At 47.8% G+C, this 16,133-nt stretch overlaps 1 protein-coding gene across 12 annotated transcripts in view; it reads right to left on the bottom strand.

Annotated features, from left to right (window-relative positions):
• The window catches only part of LOC119440814 (parathyroid hormone/parathyroid hormone-related peptide receptor-like), a 1,097,515-nt gene that overhangs the window by 393,493 nt on the left and 687,889 nt on the right, over positions 1-16,133 (bottom strand). For 2 of the 12 annotated variants that reach the window (XM_037705691.2, XM_049662648.1), the window contains exon 9: positions 2,009-2,078. The exons of the other annotated variants lie outside the window; for them this stretch is intronic. In XM_037705691.2, the coding sequence (XP_037561619.2) occupies positions 2,009-2,078 (70 nt within the window). The remainder of the gene's footprint in view (positions 1-2,008; positions 2,079-16,133) is intronic. 12 annotated transcript variants of the gene reach the window in all.

Genomic DNA, 16,133 nt, shown 5'->3' with positions numbered 1-16,133 from the left:
GAAACCACCGCCTTCTTTATAAGCATCGGGACGATGCATTCTTGGAAGGGGGACAATGACACAAGGTGCCTTCAAATCTCGCGCGCCAGCCGTCTCCCGCGCCCGTCCATGTGTTGCTACGTACGAAAGATAGCAGCAGCGAAGCGGCCAACACGTGCGCGCAAGGCACGTGCGATCGGAGCAAGAGATCATCAGGTTGGGCACGAAGAAGAAGAAGACGCGTGGAACGCTTGTGAGAAGACCGTGTACGTTGGAGCGAGACTCTTGCTTATCTGTTTGTCGGGCACAAGTTCGCCCAACGTAAATCAATTAAACTAACTTTAACCAACTGTGTGTTACAATATGTTGTCCCCGAGTATAGTCGTGACCGTCGCGTTGGAAGGGCTCCCAAGGTCGCAGTTATGGCAGAATCTATTCAGAAACAGGGGCTGTACGACTGCCGCAATCGAATGTCTTGTGTGCACTCGCTGATTAATGAGCTCCGAAATCTCGCTACGTTATGCCACGCTTTTGGATAGGCGTCAGTCGAGGGACAGCCGTGGTTGCTCTCCTGGCACTTCGATTGATCACCGTTTTCGCCACTGTCAAGTAGTTAGTCGCAGTAACGACTCCTGTGTGAGCATGAATACACACACACACACACACACACACACACACACACACACACACACACACACACACACACACACACACACACACACACACACACACACACGCACGCACGCACGCACGCACGCACGCACGCACGCACGCACGCACGCACGCACGCACGCACGCACGCACGCACGCACGCACGCACGCACGCACGCACGCACGCACGCACGCACGCACGCACACACACACACACACACACACACACACACACACACACACACACACACACACACACACGCACGCACGCGCACGGACACGCGCACGGACACGCGCACGCACACGCACGCACACACTCACTCACTCACTCACTCACTCACTCACTCACTCACTCACTCACTCACTCACTCACTCACTCACTCACTCACTCACTCACTCACTCACTCACTCACTTTCACTACACTTGGGGAGGTTGACAGCGGATAAGTAGTTAAGAAGGAAAGAGGAAAAAATTAACAGAGTCAGTCTAGGTAGTCGTTACAAGGTATGGCGGAAGAATCTGGGACAGTATTCACAACCTTCTTTTACGCAAGCGCTACCCGCAATTGCGTGGTCGTCGCCGAGCCTTTCATCTTGACCACGCGGATCACGGAACGCCGAAGGCGAATTTCGGGGGCTGTGATGGTACTGGAGTGATCCCGGCATTGCTTAAACTGCTCTGAGCAAACATACACAGTTAACGGTTAAGGGACTCGTACTGAATGCCATCACGGACTCACATGAATTTACGAAATGAGGGATCAAACCCACTCAAACATGCTAACAGACTAATTGGACAGATTCCCGGGACCTATCAGGACTCACTAGCTTAACGCCACAGTGCGAGTCAGTGATTGTCAAAACGTGAGTAGCTCCGAGTGAGTACGCTAGCTGATGGGCCCGTCTGAGTATGTCTGAGTACGAGTGAGTCCGCTAGCTGATGGGCCCGTCTGAGTATGTCTGAGTACGAGTGAGCCCAACTGGATACATTTCTTAGATTTGAGTCCGAGAGAGACAAGCTTGGTGTGGTCTTGGTGAGTTCTAGTCAATCCAGCTGAGTGTGATCTTGGCACGTCTGATTTTGAGCGTGTCTTCAGTTGAATATGCATTTGGTGAGTATGAATTTGCACTATTCATTTACCCGACCTATGCTCCTTTTTAGAATTTGGGTATTGATATCTCGCTTGATACCTTGCATGTCTTTTTAGGCTCACAAGAGGGTAAACTAAAGCGGACATTTTCATAATAACCAAACGAACTTGGAACATTTAGCATACAGCATAACTCGTAGCTTTTGTGACATGATTCACGATGTGAAAGTGACAAATCCTGAATGTTCAGTGGAATATTTTCGTGACGTACAGGAAGGCGACCTTACCACAATGGAAGCGGTGATTGGCCCACGTATGATCCAGAACAAATCTTGTCTCGGGTTCGTCGTCCAGCAGCTGTTGAGAAATGAAAAGCCGAATTTATTTTTTACTCGAACACTCGTTTGTGTGGTTTACTGATGTAATTATATCCACAAGCTTAACGATGTCATATCACAAAATTCCAGGTAAAAAGTGGCGCTGTACTGAACAGGTTGGTATAGAACGCGGGAATAAAATGGCGGTCATAGTGCTGTGCGTCCTCCATACAACAAAATGGGAGTCACACGTAACACAGCAACAATGGTAGTCTATTTACATATAGGGTAGGACAAATTATGCATACTATCGGCTCTTATATCTATAGCATTGATTGAATTCAGTTTTAATTATCTCAAATGTTATTGATATGTGTTATGGAGTGATCGACTACACTTATTCACCAGTTTTCACTAAGTACTGTCTACACAAAACAGGTTCTATTTTCATTGGCCAGAAAACCCTCAGTGCTTATTATGCACGGGAAATCAAGGACGTAAACATCTTAGAAGGACTTGGAAGAAAGTGGACTGGTGCTCAAAATTATGAGGCTTGATCGGAAACCGATGAGCATGACGAAGCTGCTGGGCCCGTGGCATACTTTTCAAAACTGTGCACTTGTTCTCATAAACGAGTTTTACTGCGACAACACTTTTTCGTTCGAAACACCGTTTACTTTGTCCGTCCGCCCATTTCGCTGACGCCGACCATTGTTGTCATCGATGTTATTGTGTCGTCAGAGTACCTCCTCATCCTCACTGGCGCTCCTCATCATCATTAGGAGGACGACGATGTCGCAGAACACGCCACAATTTTTGTGCTAGCGTAGCAGTTTATAGGATTCACAGCAGCGCAGAGCCCGATATGTCAAAAGTAATACTGTTGAGAACAAAAATGGTTATCTTGCGTAAATTTCGGATATGACAAAGCACCATTTCGCTCGTCATCCATTTTAGAAGGTTGCGGTGTGAATTATCTCCAGCGGAAACCTTTAAAACGACTCACCGAGGCTACGAGAAGCGTTTAACGGAAGCACCTTGGGAAAAAACGGGCTTACCATTCATGCCGGACATATTATCTTCAACTATATTATTATTCAGTCACCCGACGTGTCACACCCTCTCATGTGGGTGCTAGAGCGCGTGAAGAAGCCACTTCTTAGCAAGTCATCAGTCATCGCAAGTAGTTCACTCTCTCAACCGTTTCGTGGCCTACCGCAGCACAGCAAGGTTTCACAAATTGGATGCACGCATGTTGCTGCAGTGTTAATTGGCAGTTATTAGTTTCTCATATATGCTTACACGATCTAAAAGGAAGGGCTTCCATCTAAATGCGCGGCAACGGATAAATCGTTTTTGTCGGCAACCAAACTTTATGACGTTTGTTCAATTAAAAAAAAAAGTTGATGTCTAGTGACTGTAGGAAGCATTTTTTTTATATAGGTCGTCAGTTCTTGTACAGAAATAGTTGAAAATTGGAAGTAAAACAAAAGGCGTGAAATTTACTACTCTATAGTGAAAAAAAAAAGGTATTACGATCCCGTAAACAGCACCTGATAAGACATCTAAAGCGGACAAAATTGATGTATTATACAACGCTCTGCAATGCACCTCTAATTTGTGAGTAGGACTTTTGCAGAGCCCTTGTAAACATTGTAACAATTTTATATAAGCTGTAAATTCATGGTAAGTACAGCGCGACAGACGTCTACCGCGTCTGTAGCTACCATGAAGCCTCACCAACTCGCCCAAATTTTCATCTTACAGAATGTGAATTCATACATCAGTTTTATCTGCTCTAGATGCTCCAATAGGTGCAGTTTACAGAATTGCAATATTTACATTTTAATGGAGGGTTATGGGCTGTGAGCTTCGCGCTTCAACTTTTTTGAAAATTGTCAGTAATAAATATTTTATTTTTAAATTGCAGGTGTCAAATTAAGTTCCAACGGTTGTGTCAATTTTTTTTCTGCGTTTTACATGTATTCGAAAAAGGAAATCATAGTTGGTCTGGAGCTAAAGCTTAACGGGGAGCAACAGCGAGGGGAGCAAGAGAACAAACAAGGAAACGCAGGAACCTAACTCGGAGGCATAGAATTTAAGATGAACGATTTAAGCGAAGGCACCGTGGGGCGCTATTCTACCTATATTCCCGTGTACAAGACGTGCGGTTTCTTGTTCTCACCCCTACTACCTTCCCACTTCTGCGTGCTTGTGATTTTAGCCGTGATCAAGTTCACGAAAGAGCAGCTTAGAACAATGCAGAAAAATAACGCTGCTGCTATTCGGACTACCTGTGCTGGAGGCAGCAGGCAATGAAAAAATGTCACAGTTTCGCCCTAAGGGCGAAGCAATGAATGCGATAGCAACACAGCAATGTCATACGAAGTCAGGTGAGCGGCTTTGGTAGCAATACGAATTGTAGTAAACATGAGCTGATTAAGTAAGCAGGTGTGCTGCGGCGTAAGTAGACCGACATGAAGACAGACTCGATGACCACCAGAAGGCGCGTGTGAAACGGTGGTGTTGATGAGAAGCGCTGCCCGTGGGCAGCGTGTGCGAAGGGACACACCTGTAGCGCTGCACTGCCGATCCGGGCAGCATTGCATGTGTAGCGTGCGTTGGAAAATGTGGCCCGACTATTACTAACTGTGGTGTGAGCGCGCACAAACAAACATGAATAGATCACACTGAATGACTGCAGACAACGACTGTCAAAACGCTGGCAGCAAGCGCATATACGCCGCAGCGGGCGAAGGTACGTGCGGTCTATCGCTTCAACGGAAACTGAGCGGCGAATGCACAGCGCATAAAGGTCAGAGCCGTGTGGAGATAAGAGACGGTGCGAGCGAGCGACGAGCGCGTTTATTGGCAGAGTAGAAATGCCGCCCCCCCCCCCCCCCCCCCCGCTCCCTCCGGCGCTCGCTTCCCGCTTCCTTGCTTGCGCGAGGCAAATTGAGTGCCTTCGCTCTCCGTGACAGCGTGCGTCCCCGCACGCTTCCGCTCGGGCATGCGGCGCGCAGCGAAGATTTTATCTATACGAAACCTCACGGCGACGACGACGGCATAAATCCGGTGGAAGTGTCCATATAATTGCCATCGCAATAATAACAAGAATGGAATGCATACTGGGAAGAGGAAATTCGATGACTTAGTAGCAAGGTGGTGCCTTGCGAGCCAGCCATAAAAAAAAAAAAAAAAAAAAAAAAAAAAAAACATGGGCACCTTGCACTAGTGGTGCAAGGCTGGAGTAAACAGCGGAGATGGTGAGCGACCCAGCTTCTTCCAGGTTTTACTAGGCTTGGCTAAGTTTTGCTAGGAAATGCTAAGTGCTGCACGGTATTCCGAATCGTCTCGCCGCCGCCGCGCAGATTCTCGCTTGGCCGCGCGACGCGCTTCAAGATGAGCGGCTTCTTCTTCTGTGTCTGGATCTTCCTTGGTCGTCCCATGTCAAGGCTACATGTACTGCCACAGAGTCAACGAGAGTTCTGCCGCCGTCGCGGCGGCTCCGAGCTTTCTCTCCCCCGTGACGTCACGGCCAAGCTACACCTCCACACTTCCCGGGACGTGGCTGGCCGAAACCTGCCGAGCTGCCGCCAGAGACGCCTGCTGCAGTCATGGACTCGCCAGTCAGTATACGCTTGAGACAATGGTGCCAGCGCTAACATTCGCAAATGCCATTATATGCTTAAAATCGGATATATTGGCGGGTTTGGAAGTTAACCAAAGATCAGTAGGCCGGTTGGCTTTGGGAGCACACGGTAATACGACAAATGAGGCAGTGCATGGAGACATGGGTTGGGCCTCTTTTGAAGTCAGAGAAGCACAAAGCAAAATTAGTTTTGAAGAAAGGCTCAGGAACATGGATGAAAATAAATGGGCGGCTAAAGTGCACAAGTATCTCTACATGAAAAGCGTGGACACAGAATGGAGGAAGAGGTCAAGGAAGTTGGCAACCAAGTACAGGGTAATCGAAACTGTAAATAGACAACAAGGGGTCATCAGAAAGAAAGTGAGAGAAATAGAGACCGTGAATTGGATGCAAAGAATGGAAACGAAAAGGACAATGGAGATTTACAAGAATGAGAAGAAAGAAATTAGAAGGGAAAATCTGTACGATAACACAAAGGGCAGTGCTTGCTATTTGAGGCTCGAGCCGGTTGCCTAAGGACGAAAACATATCGGAACAAATATTCGGAACTAGATGAGACATGTGTATACTGCAGTAAAGATCCAGAGACCACTCAGCACATCCTAATGGAATGCGACGGGATCCACCCAGCGAGAACCGTAGGTAACGTGCAACTCCCAGAAGCGCTTGGGTTTAAAGTGGAAGGAAACATAAACAGATCAGCCGTAGAGATCAGCAAGAGACGATTAGAGTACTGGTGGAAAAAAAGCAGGGAAAAGATGGATACGACCTGATCTCTTAAAATCATAGGCAGCGGTACAAGCTAAAGTTTTGAAAAAGAGAGATAATGAGAGGGTATACAAAAATGCTAGATAAAGAACATGTGTAGTATACCTGATTAAATCAAGCAGGCTAGGTGACTATTTGTCGCCACCCCGTTTCAAAGGGGATGCCAATAAATCATCATCATCATCAGCATCATCATCACTAAAGCCCTCAAACTTCTTAAAAGTAGCGCCACGCTTTGAAGGATGCCGCCTCCTCCTCGCGCGCCCTGGCCGAGGCCGACGCCGCGTCGCTATTGGCCTAATGGCATCACGTGGGCCCTTGCGCTGGCTTCGTTTTTTTACAGTCCCGCTCCGCCGCCATTTTCGCTTGAGAAGCGTCTACTGACTGGCGAGGAGCGCATGTTGGCGCCATTGCTCTTCCGTGTTGTTTTGGTTAGCGAATGTATTGAACTAAGTTTTGTGGCAAGTGCGACGTCGCTTCACGGAATTTGCCAGCACCATGACGTGCTGCGCCTTCGGATGCCAAAATAGTTTCAGCAAAGATATGAAGCTCTTCTCGATACCGTCGGATAATTAAGCGCGACGGGTTAAGACGAAAGACATGGATTCATCGAATTGGGAGGGAGATCTTCAGACCAACATCCTCCACACGACTATGCGAGCTAAGTTGTGAGTCTCTCATAATATAGTATGTGTGAGGCTTATGTATTTGGTGCGGGCCATAACGTAGTAGATATTGCACAGTTCACTCAGCATGTTGCCATTTGTCTGCACGGTTTAACACGATCCCTACGCGACGTGTACTTTGTTTATTGACCCTTTTCGCGGAGCAATTTGCTATAGAGGAACGAGATGGAGCTTTCGGCGGCGCACCATACGTTGCCTCAGCGAATGCGCACGAATACCAAACCATTACGGCTAATTCTGCCCTGTTACTGTGCGATCAGCTGTCAGAAATGCAACTGGGTGTTCGCTAACGCACTGTGCCCAATTTATGCTGCAAAATGTGTAACGATAAAGGGAAGACGTGTGCGGTAGTTCGGTGCAAAAATAGTGGTTCGCATATTAAGGAATGCAATCAACCTGTTGCAATGCAGTGATTTGGGCTTGTTGGGATGACATCGTGAGGCTTATAGCGCGTGAAAAGACAAGGAAGGCGTGACACACACAGGCGCTATGTGTGTGTCACGTCTTCCTTCGTCTTTTCACGCGCTATATAAGCCTCACGAAACCAACCGTGTCGCCGCTGCTACATAAGGCCTCCCTGTGTTGCCGGCCTTTCGCAATGCATGGCTTTCCTCGAGGATTCATCCGCCAGCGCTATATTGGTAACCTCCAAAGAAAGGACTCCGGGGTTCTGAAGAGTGAGTACCGCTCCTTACAAAAGGAAGGAGCGCCACTTACTGGCATAGTAAGTTTCTCGCACGCAAACTTACGCCCACCCTACCGCCAACGTATCAATAATAAGTGATGGGCGCACAACTGAATCAATGTGTCGATGTGCCAAAGCGTGAGTGACGGCGTCTACACCGACAAGACGCGAATGTTGGAACGTTTCGTGACGGTCCACAGAGTAAGCGAGGGACTAGCCAAAATACTCCTTTGCTACAAGCTACCACAAAGTACAGAACATTTACGTTCCAAGCTTTGTGCGCAGCAAGAGCAAGTCTATCGCAGCAGAGCACACCCTTGAGAGATTTGACTGAAAATAAAGAATGATATAGTGGCCGCACCGAGGAACCAAGGAACTTTACTGAGTCAGAAACATGACAAGCCGCTGCTTCAAAATGTTTGACAATAAATAACGAAGAGCACACTAATCCTGATTTAATTCATAAGCGGAAAGTGTGGACAGCTTGCAATACATTTCTAGCCCGCTTTTAATAGAAGCACCGTACACGCTGCTTGCGCCGTTTGGACAAGGCGTAATGACCTCTGAAAGCACTTACATGTCCTCTAAAGCTGTGGCCAAAGCTTCTTCTCGTCCACACAGTCAACTTCTACGATTTGCGTCGAAACGGAGGTTTACTGCGCCGCACCGGCGTCACGTGCTTGCATTGTTAACACGGAGGCAACGGAGGCGGCTGAGGCAAGCAATGGACGCGTCACCACGTGATCAAACATGGCAGCGCCCACGGGAGCGCCGGGAAAAGGGTCATACGTGGTAATATTTGGTGCGCTTAATCGCGTTGTACGCCAAAAGGCTTGAATACTCGGGCACGCGAGGCTGCGTGCAAAAACGTGATTACGAAACTTTGAAGATTCAGCAAAGTCCTTTTGACAAAATGTGAGGCTCGAGCGTGAAAACTCACCTTAGGAAAGCAACTCTGCCTTTTGTGGTTACTTGCTAGCCTTCTTTAGAGCGAATAGCTTTGTTTGCTTCTTTTGTTTGTGTTCGTCGTTGGCGGTCGCCCGGTGGATTTGCGATAGAAAAGGCGCCGATGAAAAGCGTGCGTGCTCTCCCGAGACCGAGTTACCGGGTGCGTTCGTCGCAGAACGACAACATCATAGGTATTTGAGACGTACGTGCTAATTCGTGTAAGATTTAAAGTGTGTAAAGGTTAAGATGCGGCGGTGGAACACTCGCAAAGAAAACGTGCGGTCGCCCGCTCGTTCACTGGCTGGTTTAGTCGTCGTTCGTTTTGTAGTTTGCTCGTTCGTTTAGTCGTTTGCTCTTTCATTTGGTCGTTCGCACGCTGGTTTAGTCGTTCGCTTGCTCGTTCGTTCAACTATTAGTTCGTACGGCCACTATGTTTCTAAGACGCACTTGCTGTAGGGCATTTAGGTTCGTGTGTTGGTGCCGTCTGCGAACCTTTGTGCGTCAAAGCTGACACGCGCCGCAAATTCGCATGGTAAGGACGGCGCGGATTATTTAGGTTAATGGGGGCTTGCTGGAGACCAGGATGTTGTCATTCGAACGTAAACGTATTATTTACAACCATTTGCAACAAGATCTTGCGAAACGCCCTTGACAAATGTTGCGTACCTAATTGTAGCGTACGCGATATACTCGGAGTCGTCATGGTACGGCGTTAGCGCTCGTTTAGATACTTTAAAAAATAGTTTTCAAAACAGGAAAAAAAAAGTTGCCGCCACTGAATTTGCATAACACTCCGCATAGAAATGCTATGCTCTACACGAAGTTACTCGGAGCTAGAAAGCCAACGCGAACGCTTAAAGCGCACCGCCTTGCTATGCACGCATTCACTCTGCGCAAGGCCGTTTGCAACGCTCAAGCGTTGTAGGCGGCTCCACGGTCGCGGAGGGAGCGCAAAAGAGAGGAGAAACGAGGAGGAGTGAACGCGGAGGAGGAGAGTGTCGCTACTTTACGAAGTTCAGGGTCTTTATCACGGACACCGCACGTTCGGTGCCAACGCGGGAAACGCTAACGGCATCGGCAGCAGCTCTGCGCGTTGCCTCGTTAGTGCTGATACAATTTCTCTCTCTCTCTCGCTCTCATTTCTCTTTCTCTCTCCCGAGCATAGCGCGCGCCGCGCGTATGCTCTCTTTCCCTCTCCTTAACGTCCCAAGTCAAGGCAACAAGTGCCCGGCACGGAGAGGAGGCGAACCACACGCCGCTGCGCGAGGTGGTTGCTAAGCAACGCTCTCGCTCCGCGAGGGGTTTTTTTGGATTCAGCAGACACATCACGCCCGGCTTAAACAGCTCCGCTGTAAAAAACAGAAACACCTTAGCTTTGACGGCGGTTCGCAGAGGTGCTTATTTCAACCTAGAGGCACCAATACTCGTCCGGAGGAAGGTATCTGTATGAATAACGCTGTTTTTATTTGTAATGTTTGCAATCTTTGACGCCCTAGAAAAGTGCTCCCATTAAGGTGATTGTTTGGGCAGGCTGGTAAGACATGAAATAACTTTATGCGCACAAGATGAGGACAGAGAAGAGGCTATGACACACGAGCGCAGACTTACAACAGTGTTTTATTTGAAGCAAGCAACCACATATATAGCAAGAAGTGTGACACATAAAGATAGCTCCTTGCTAGAAAGGGCGATAGACGGTTTTTACACACAGGTGTCACCAAACCTGTCAGTCAATTCCGCTTCTATGATATCGCGGGTTACCTGATTGCAACTTCTGCTAACGATTCAGCAGGCACTATATACCGGACTGCACTTGGCCTTATATGCGGCATCTGCCTGACTGTGCGTGCAATTTCTACAGTGCACATCCAGAAACCCCCCTCTCATTTCTGACCCCTCTCATTGTTTGGGCAATTCGGAGATGCAAGCCTTCGCAATGACAACGGAATGGTAGAGGCATAAATGCTCGTTTCTGCGGTAGGCAGGCTATTACGCCATAATATTCTCGTGTTTCGTGACTGGGCAGTACCTCAGCAGCGTAGGACAAGCACACTGCAGCAAGCATGAATAACGCTACGTCTGTTGACAATGCTGGCAAGGAGACTGGCGGTCACATGCCGCTATCTCCACATAAGGTGGGTGTCCTTCTTCCCCCCGTAGCGGCCGAGCACGGGGCAGATAGTGCGCTTGTGTACGTGACCCCCCCAGTGGGTAGCAGCACTCGTCGGCATCCCACAGCATGCTCGAGTATTTCACCAAAGGGCCAAAGTTCGCCAAGAGACCTCGCAAATCTCCACAGGGCCCGCTTTCTAGATGAGCACCGATATTGCAAACGAAAATTCCAAGCATTATCAATAGAGTATTTTTGTGCTTCTCAGTATGGTGGAAGAGCAGCGGCGCCGGAATGGTGATAAGTTGTTGCCTGTTTCTTACCTGCTTCGACCGTAGAACCATCCACTCGACGTGCTCCAACTGTGCTCGCATTCAAAAAGAACTCTTACGCTAGAATCGGTCGTAGGAACAAATGGAAGAGCCAATCACGATGCTGAACATGCTATTTGCGAAGACCAACAGAGTGTGGCGAATAACTCTTACGAACGAAAAGGTTTGCGAGTTCGACCTCTGTTTTTGTATGCAGGTTTAAGAACGCTGCGCTGACACTTTCTTTTTTAACGGCGCCACTGCCATATTATCTCTACTGCCTCAACGGCGACATGTGCATGATGCGCGCGGTGTGCCTATGGTCTGCCATGTCTGTGCATCAAATGGGCATTGGGTACACGAATTCACTCTTGACGGGTCATGTGACCTCACTAGACTAAGGCGCGGCTAGGCAAATTAGATGAGTTGAATGAAAAAGAGCATACCTTTTAGGAGGTCGTATTTAGAGACTCATATTTATAGCGTTTTGAGCATTTTGTCATTGCCCACGATGTCACACAGGAAGGGAGTGTCATTCAATGCCAGCTCGGGGACGAGGAGGCGCCGGCAGACTGTTCTGCTTACGCTTCAGCACTTCGGGACAGGCTTTGTCGGGCTCTCTGTAGAGCAAGGCAGAGTTTGGCGTCGGCCAGGTCCCAGCAGAAGGCGCAGTACGACCGTAAGCATCGCAATCTTTCATTTAAGGTAGGTGATCTCGTCCTGAAGCGCAACCACGCTCTTAGCGACGCGACCAAGGCGTTCTCAGCCTCGTTTGCTCCAAAGTGGCTTGGTCCGTACCGAGTAGAGAAAGTTTGGTCTCCGCTCGCGTACTTGCTGAAGGATCACCCTTCGGAGGAACTCAGCCGTGCCCATATCGCCGACCTGAAGGCCTTTGCGTCACGGTCCGACGAGCTCGCGCCACTGCCCAGTGGCATTGCGCGCAAGCAACAGGGCACACCCGGGGCATCAGACCGCATTCGGACCACGCACCGGTACAATCTGAGGAAGCGGTCACCAGTGTGATTTCGCGCCGGATGGCGGACTTTTCCGCAACCGAAGCCCTCAGTCTCATGCGTATAGCCTCTGTGGGCTAGCTTCCTTACGGCCAGTGAACAAAAGAAGCTGGTCCCAGTCCAGCTTATTGCAAGTGTTGTTTCTGTAGTATCTAACAGTGCGCATTTCCCCCCTTTTCTTTTTCTCGAGTTCGCATGCTGAGGGTAATTGTTTTTTTTTAATATTTGACAGTGCGCGTTTAAATTTCGCGTGTACAGCTTGGTTAGTTGAATTCATTACGCGTTTGCTTTTATTTTTAAATGCGAAGCATTTCTTGGCGAACATTTGCTACTTTGACAGTATCTATCTATCTATCTATCTATCTATCTATCTATCTATCTATCTATCTATCTATCTATCTATCTATCTATCTATCTATCTATCTATCTATCTATCTATCATCTATCTATCTATCTATCTATCTATCTATCTATCTATCTATCTATCTATCTATCTATCTATCTATCTATCTATCTATCTAGCTACTATCTATCTATCTAGCTAATCTATCTAGCCGCCTACGACTTGGGCTCTCATGGTCATTCGTTAACTGGGTAAGTGCCAGAATTGGCATACTATGACAGGAGTGTATGAAGAACATAATGATGCATGTCATGTAGGTCATGACAATGACCCAGCGAAAAATATTAACACTCAAAAACCACTGAAATGGGTTCTGACGTGGGCACTAAGTGAACGAAACACTAAATTATGATGGTAAAATCACAGTCAGAGCATGATTCAGCAAAAAATGACCATGACTAAGCAAAAAAAACATGTAACACTCAAAAAACCGCTGAAATGGGTTCTGACGTGTGTAATAAGTGAAGGAAACAATAAAGGATCCTGGTAGAAGTCATAGTCATGAGCTGAGTCAGCAAGAATACCAATGACTCAGTGAAAAAAGATCACACTCAAAAACCACTGAAATGGTTCTGACGTGGGTACTAATTGAAGGAAACACTACAGGATGCTGGTAGAAGTCATAGCCATGAGCATGTACTCGCAAAAATGACAATGATCAGCGAAAAGATTAACACTCAAAAACAATGGAATGAGTTCGGACGTGGACACTAAGTGAAGGAAACACCCAATGAGGATGTAGAAATCATAGTCATGAGCACGACACAAGCATAAATGACAATGACTCAGCGAAAAAAGATTAACACTCAAAAATCAATGGAATGGTTCGGACGTTGGACCTAATGAAGGAAGCACTAAAGGGGTGCTAGTAGAAGGTAACAGTCATGAGCATGACACAGCAAAATGACAATGACTCAGCGAAAAAGAGTTAACACTCAAAAGCCACTGAAATAGGTTCCTGACGTATCCACTAAGTGAAGGAAACAATAAGCATGATGGTAGATGACATAGTCACTGAGCATAACTAAGGCTTTCGCCCCTAAGGTCCCTTAGGTGTAGCTAAAGGGACTCCTGATGACTCATGACATGATGTCATGACATGCGTGTCATGTCATGACACGCATGTCATGACATGAGGAAAGACTCTCATGAAAGGACCATGAGGAAAGACTCTCATGGTCCTTTCTTTAACATGGTAGGCTCCCCGCACACTGCTTCGCATAACATCGATTCCCACAGCGTGGGATCTGCCGGATTTTTTCTAGTTTGGTTTTCCTTTTTTTTTTCTTTGGCGAGAAGGGGGTTGGTGGTCAGGCGCGCGAGGGACAATGGTCCCTTTGACTCGCTCGTGCTGGGGGGAGGCCAAAGAGTCGTGGCGCCTTCATGCACGGCTCGTTGTGGACGGCGATGAGCATTGCGGTGTTTGGGGTGTTGCTCAGCCATGGAGAAAACCGCAAGGAATGTGCGTGCGTTGTGTGCGCGTGCGGGCGTGATGCCGGTTGCTCATTGAAGCAACCAGAAGTCGCACCGACTGCTGCATCGGATCGCCGTGGACGCGGAAGGTGGACGGGGTCACTGACGCTCCGTCTTCAGAGCGAGAGCCCGACATCCTTTCTGCCGCAGGCGTCACGAGCACGTGATCTTTTGGGTGATGGGCAACTGGTCAATAAACCAACATATGCTACCTGAAGGCATCAATGTGCCGGTAGCATATGTTCAGGTAGCATATGTGGGTTTATTGGCTAGTTGCCATCACCCAAAAAGATGACGTGCTCGTGACGCCTGCGGCAGAAAGGACGCTCCGTCTTCAGAGCGAGAGCCCGACATCCTTTCTGCCGCAGGCGTCACGAGCACGTGATCTTTTTGGGTGATGGCAACTGGTCAATAAACCAACATATGCTACCTGAAGGCATCAATGTTGCCGGTAGCATATGTTCAGGTAGCATATGTGGGTTTATTGGCTAGTTCCATCACCCAAAAAGATGACGTGCTCGTGACGCCTGCGGCAGAAAGGACGCTCCGTCTTCAGAGCGAGAGCCCGACATCCTTCTGCCGCAGGCGTCACGAGCACGTGATCTTTTTGGGTGATGCAACTGGTCAATAACCAACATATGCTAGCTGAAGGCATCAATGTTGCCGGGAGCATATGTTCAGGTAGCATATGTGGTTTATTGGCTAGTTGCCATCACCCAAAAAGATGACGTGCTCGTGACGCCTGCGGCAGAAAGGACCTACCGTCTATCAGAGCGAGAGCCCGACATCCTTTCTGCCGGCCAGGCCGTCACGAGCACGTGATCCTTTTGGGTTAATTAAGTTATTTAATTATGTGGTTTTTACGTGACCAAACCATTCTGAGTATGAGGCACGCCGTAGTGGGGGACGCCGGAAAATTTTGGACCACCTGGGGTTCTTTACGATGCACCTAAATCTAAGTACACGGTGTATTTCGCATTCACGCCCCCATCGAAATGCGGCCACCGTGACTTTTTTTGGTGATTGCCATCACCCAAAAAGATGACGTGCTCGTGACGCCTGCGGCAGAAAGGACGCTCCGTCTTCAGAGCGAGAGCCTGACATCCTTTCTGCCGCAGGCGTCACGAGCACGTGATCTTTTTGGGTCATGGCAACTGGTCAATAAACCAACATATGCTACCTGAAGGCATCAATGTTGCCGGTAGCATATGTTCAGGTGGCATATGTGGGTTTATTGGCTAGTTGCCATCACCCAAAAAGATGACGTGCTCGTGACGCCTGCGGCAGAAAGGATATTCCACATCCGCCGCCTAGGTTTGTGAGTGGTGGCGCTGGCTAACATTCCCGGGGTTAGTTCTAGTTATAAAACATAAATACCCCAGAAAGTGGATGGGAAAACGGCTCCGCGGTAGCTCAATGGCAAGAACATTACACGCGTAATGCGAAGACATGGGATCGTTCCCCACCTGCGGACAGTTGTTTTTTCATCCATGTTCATTTCCATAATTTATCATTTCTTTAATTCAATTAGTAAGTACAAGTAATGTCCCCTATGTTGTCCGTGGTGTGATTGTTATTGGCTTAATTTTGTGCTTCAATGTATAAATTGACGTTTTCTTAAGAAATTAACTGGAACGCCAATTGCATTTTTCTCCGCAAAGTTCGGGAATTAATATCTCGAAACTGGTGCCATCCAGAGTATTCGTTCCAAGTGGATCCGCCTTGCGAACTCCACGGCTACAACTTGTAAATTGCAATATGGGCCATCAGGTAATTAGTTAAAAACCTAATTAGTGAATTTTTGTTAATTATTCGATTATGCATTTCAATTTCTTGTGCAAGTAATGTCCGCCTCTTCGAGTAGACCAGCTCATGAACTAGAATTGCGCTATCTGCCACAGGCAACCTTTAATAATTTTCGAAAGTGTTCACTGAAACACCCCGTGTATATATTTGTTTTTATTTTACCATAATCATTGTATATTATTATAGGGCATGAAAGCGTTTTTGTATGTCGGAACGCAGTGTTAGGAGTATTGCTGGGCT

The sequence above is a fragment of the Dermacentor silvarum genome, chromosome 2 (assembly GCF_013339745.2).
Source record: "Dermacentor silvarum isolate Dsil-2018 chromosome 2, BIME_Dsil_1.4, whole genome shotgun sequence".
NCBI lineage: Eukaryota > Metazoa > Arthropoda > Arachnida > Ixodida > Ixodidae > Dermacentor > Dermacentor silvarum.
Note: the sequence above shows the minus strand (reverse complement) of the source record. Positions and strands in the feature narration are given on the sequence as shown.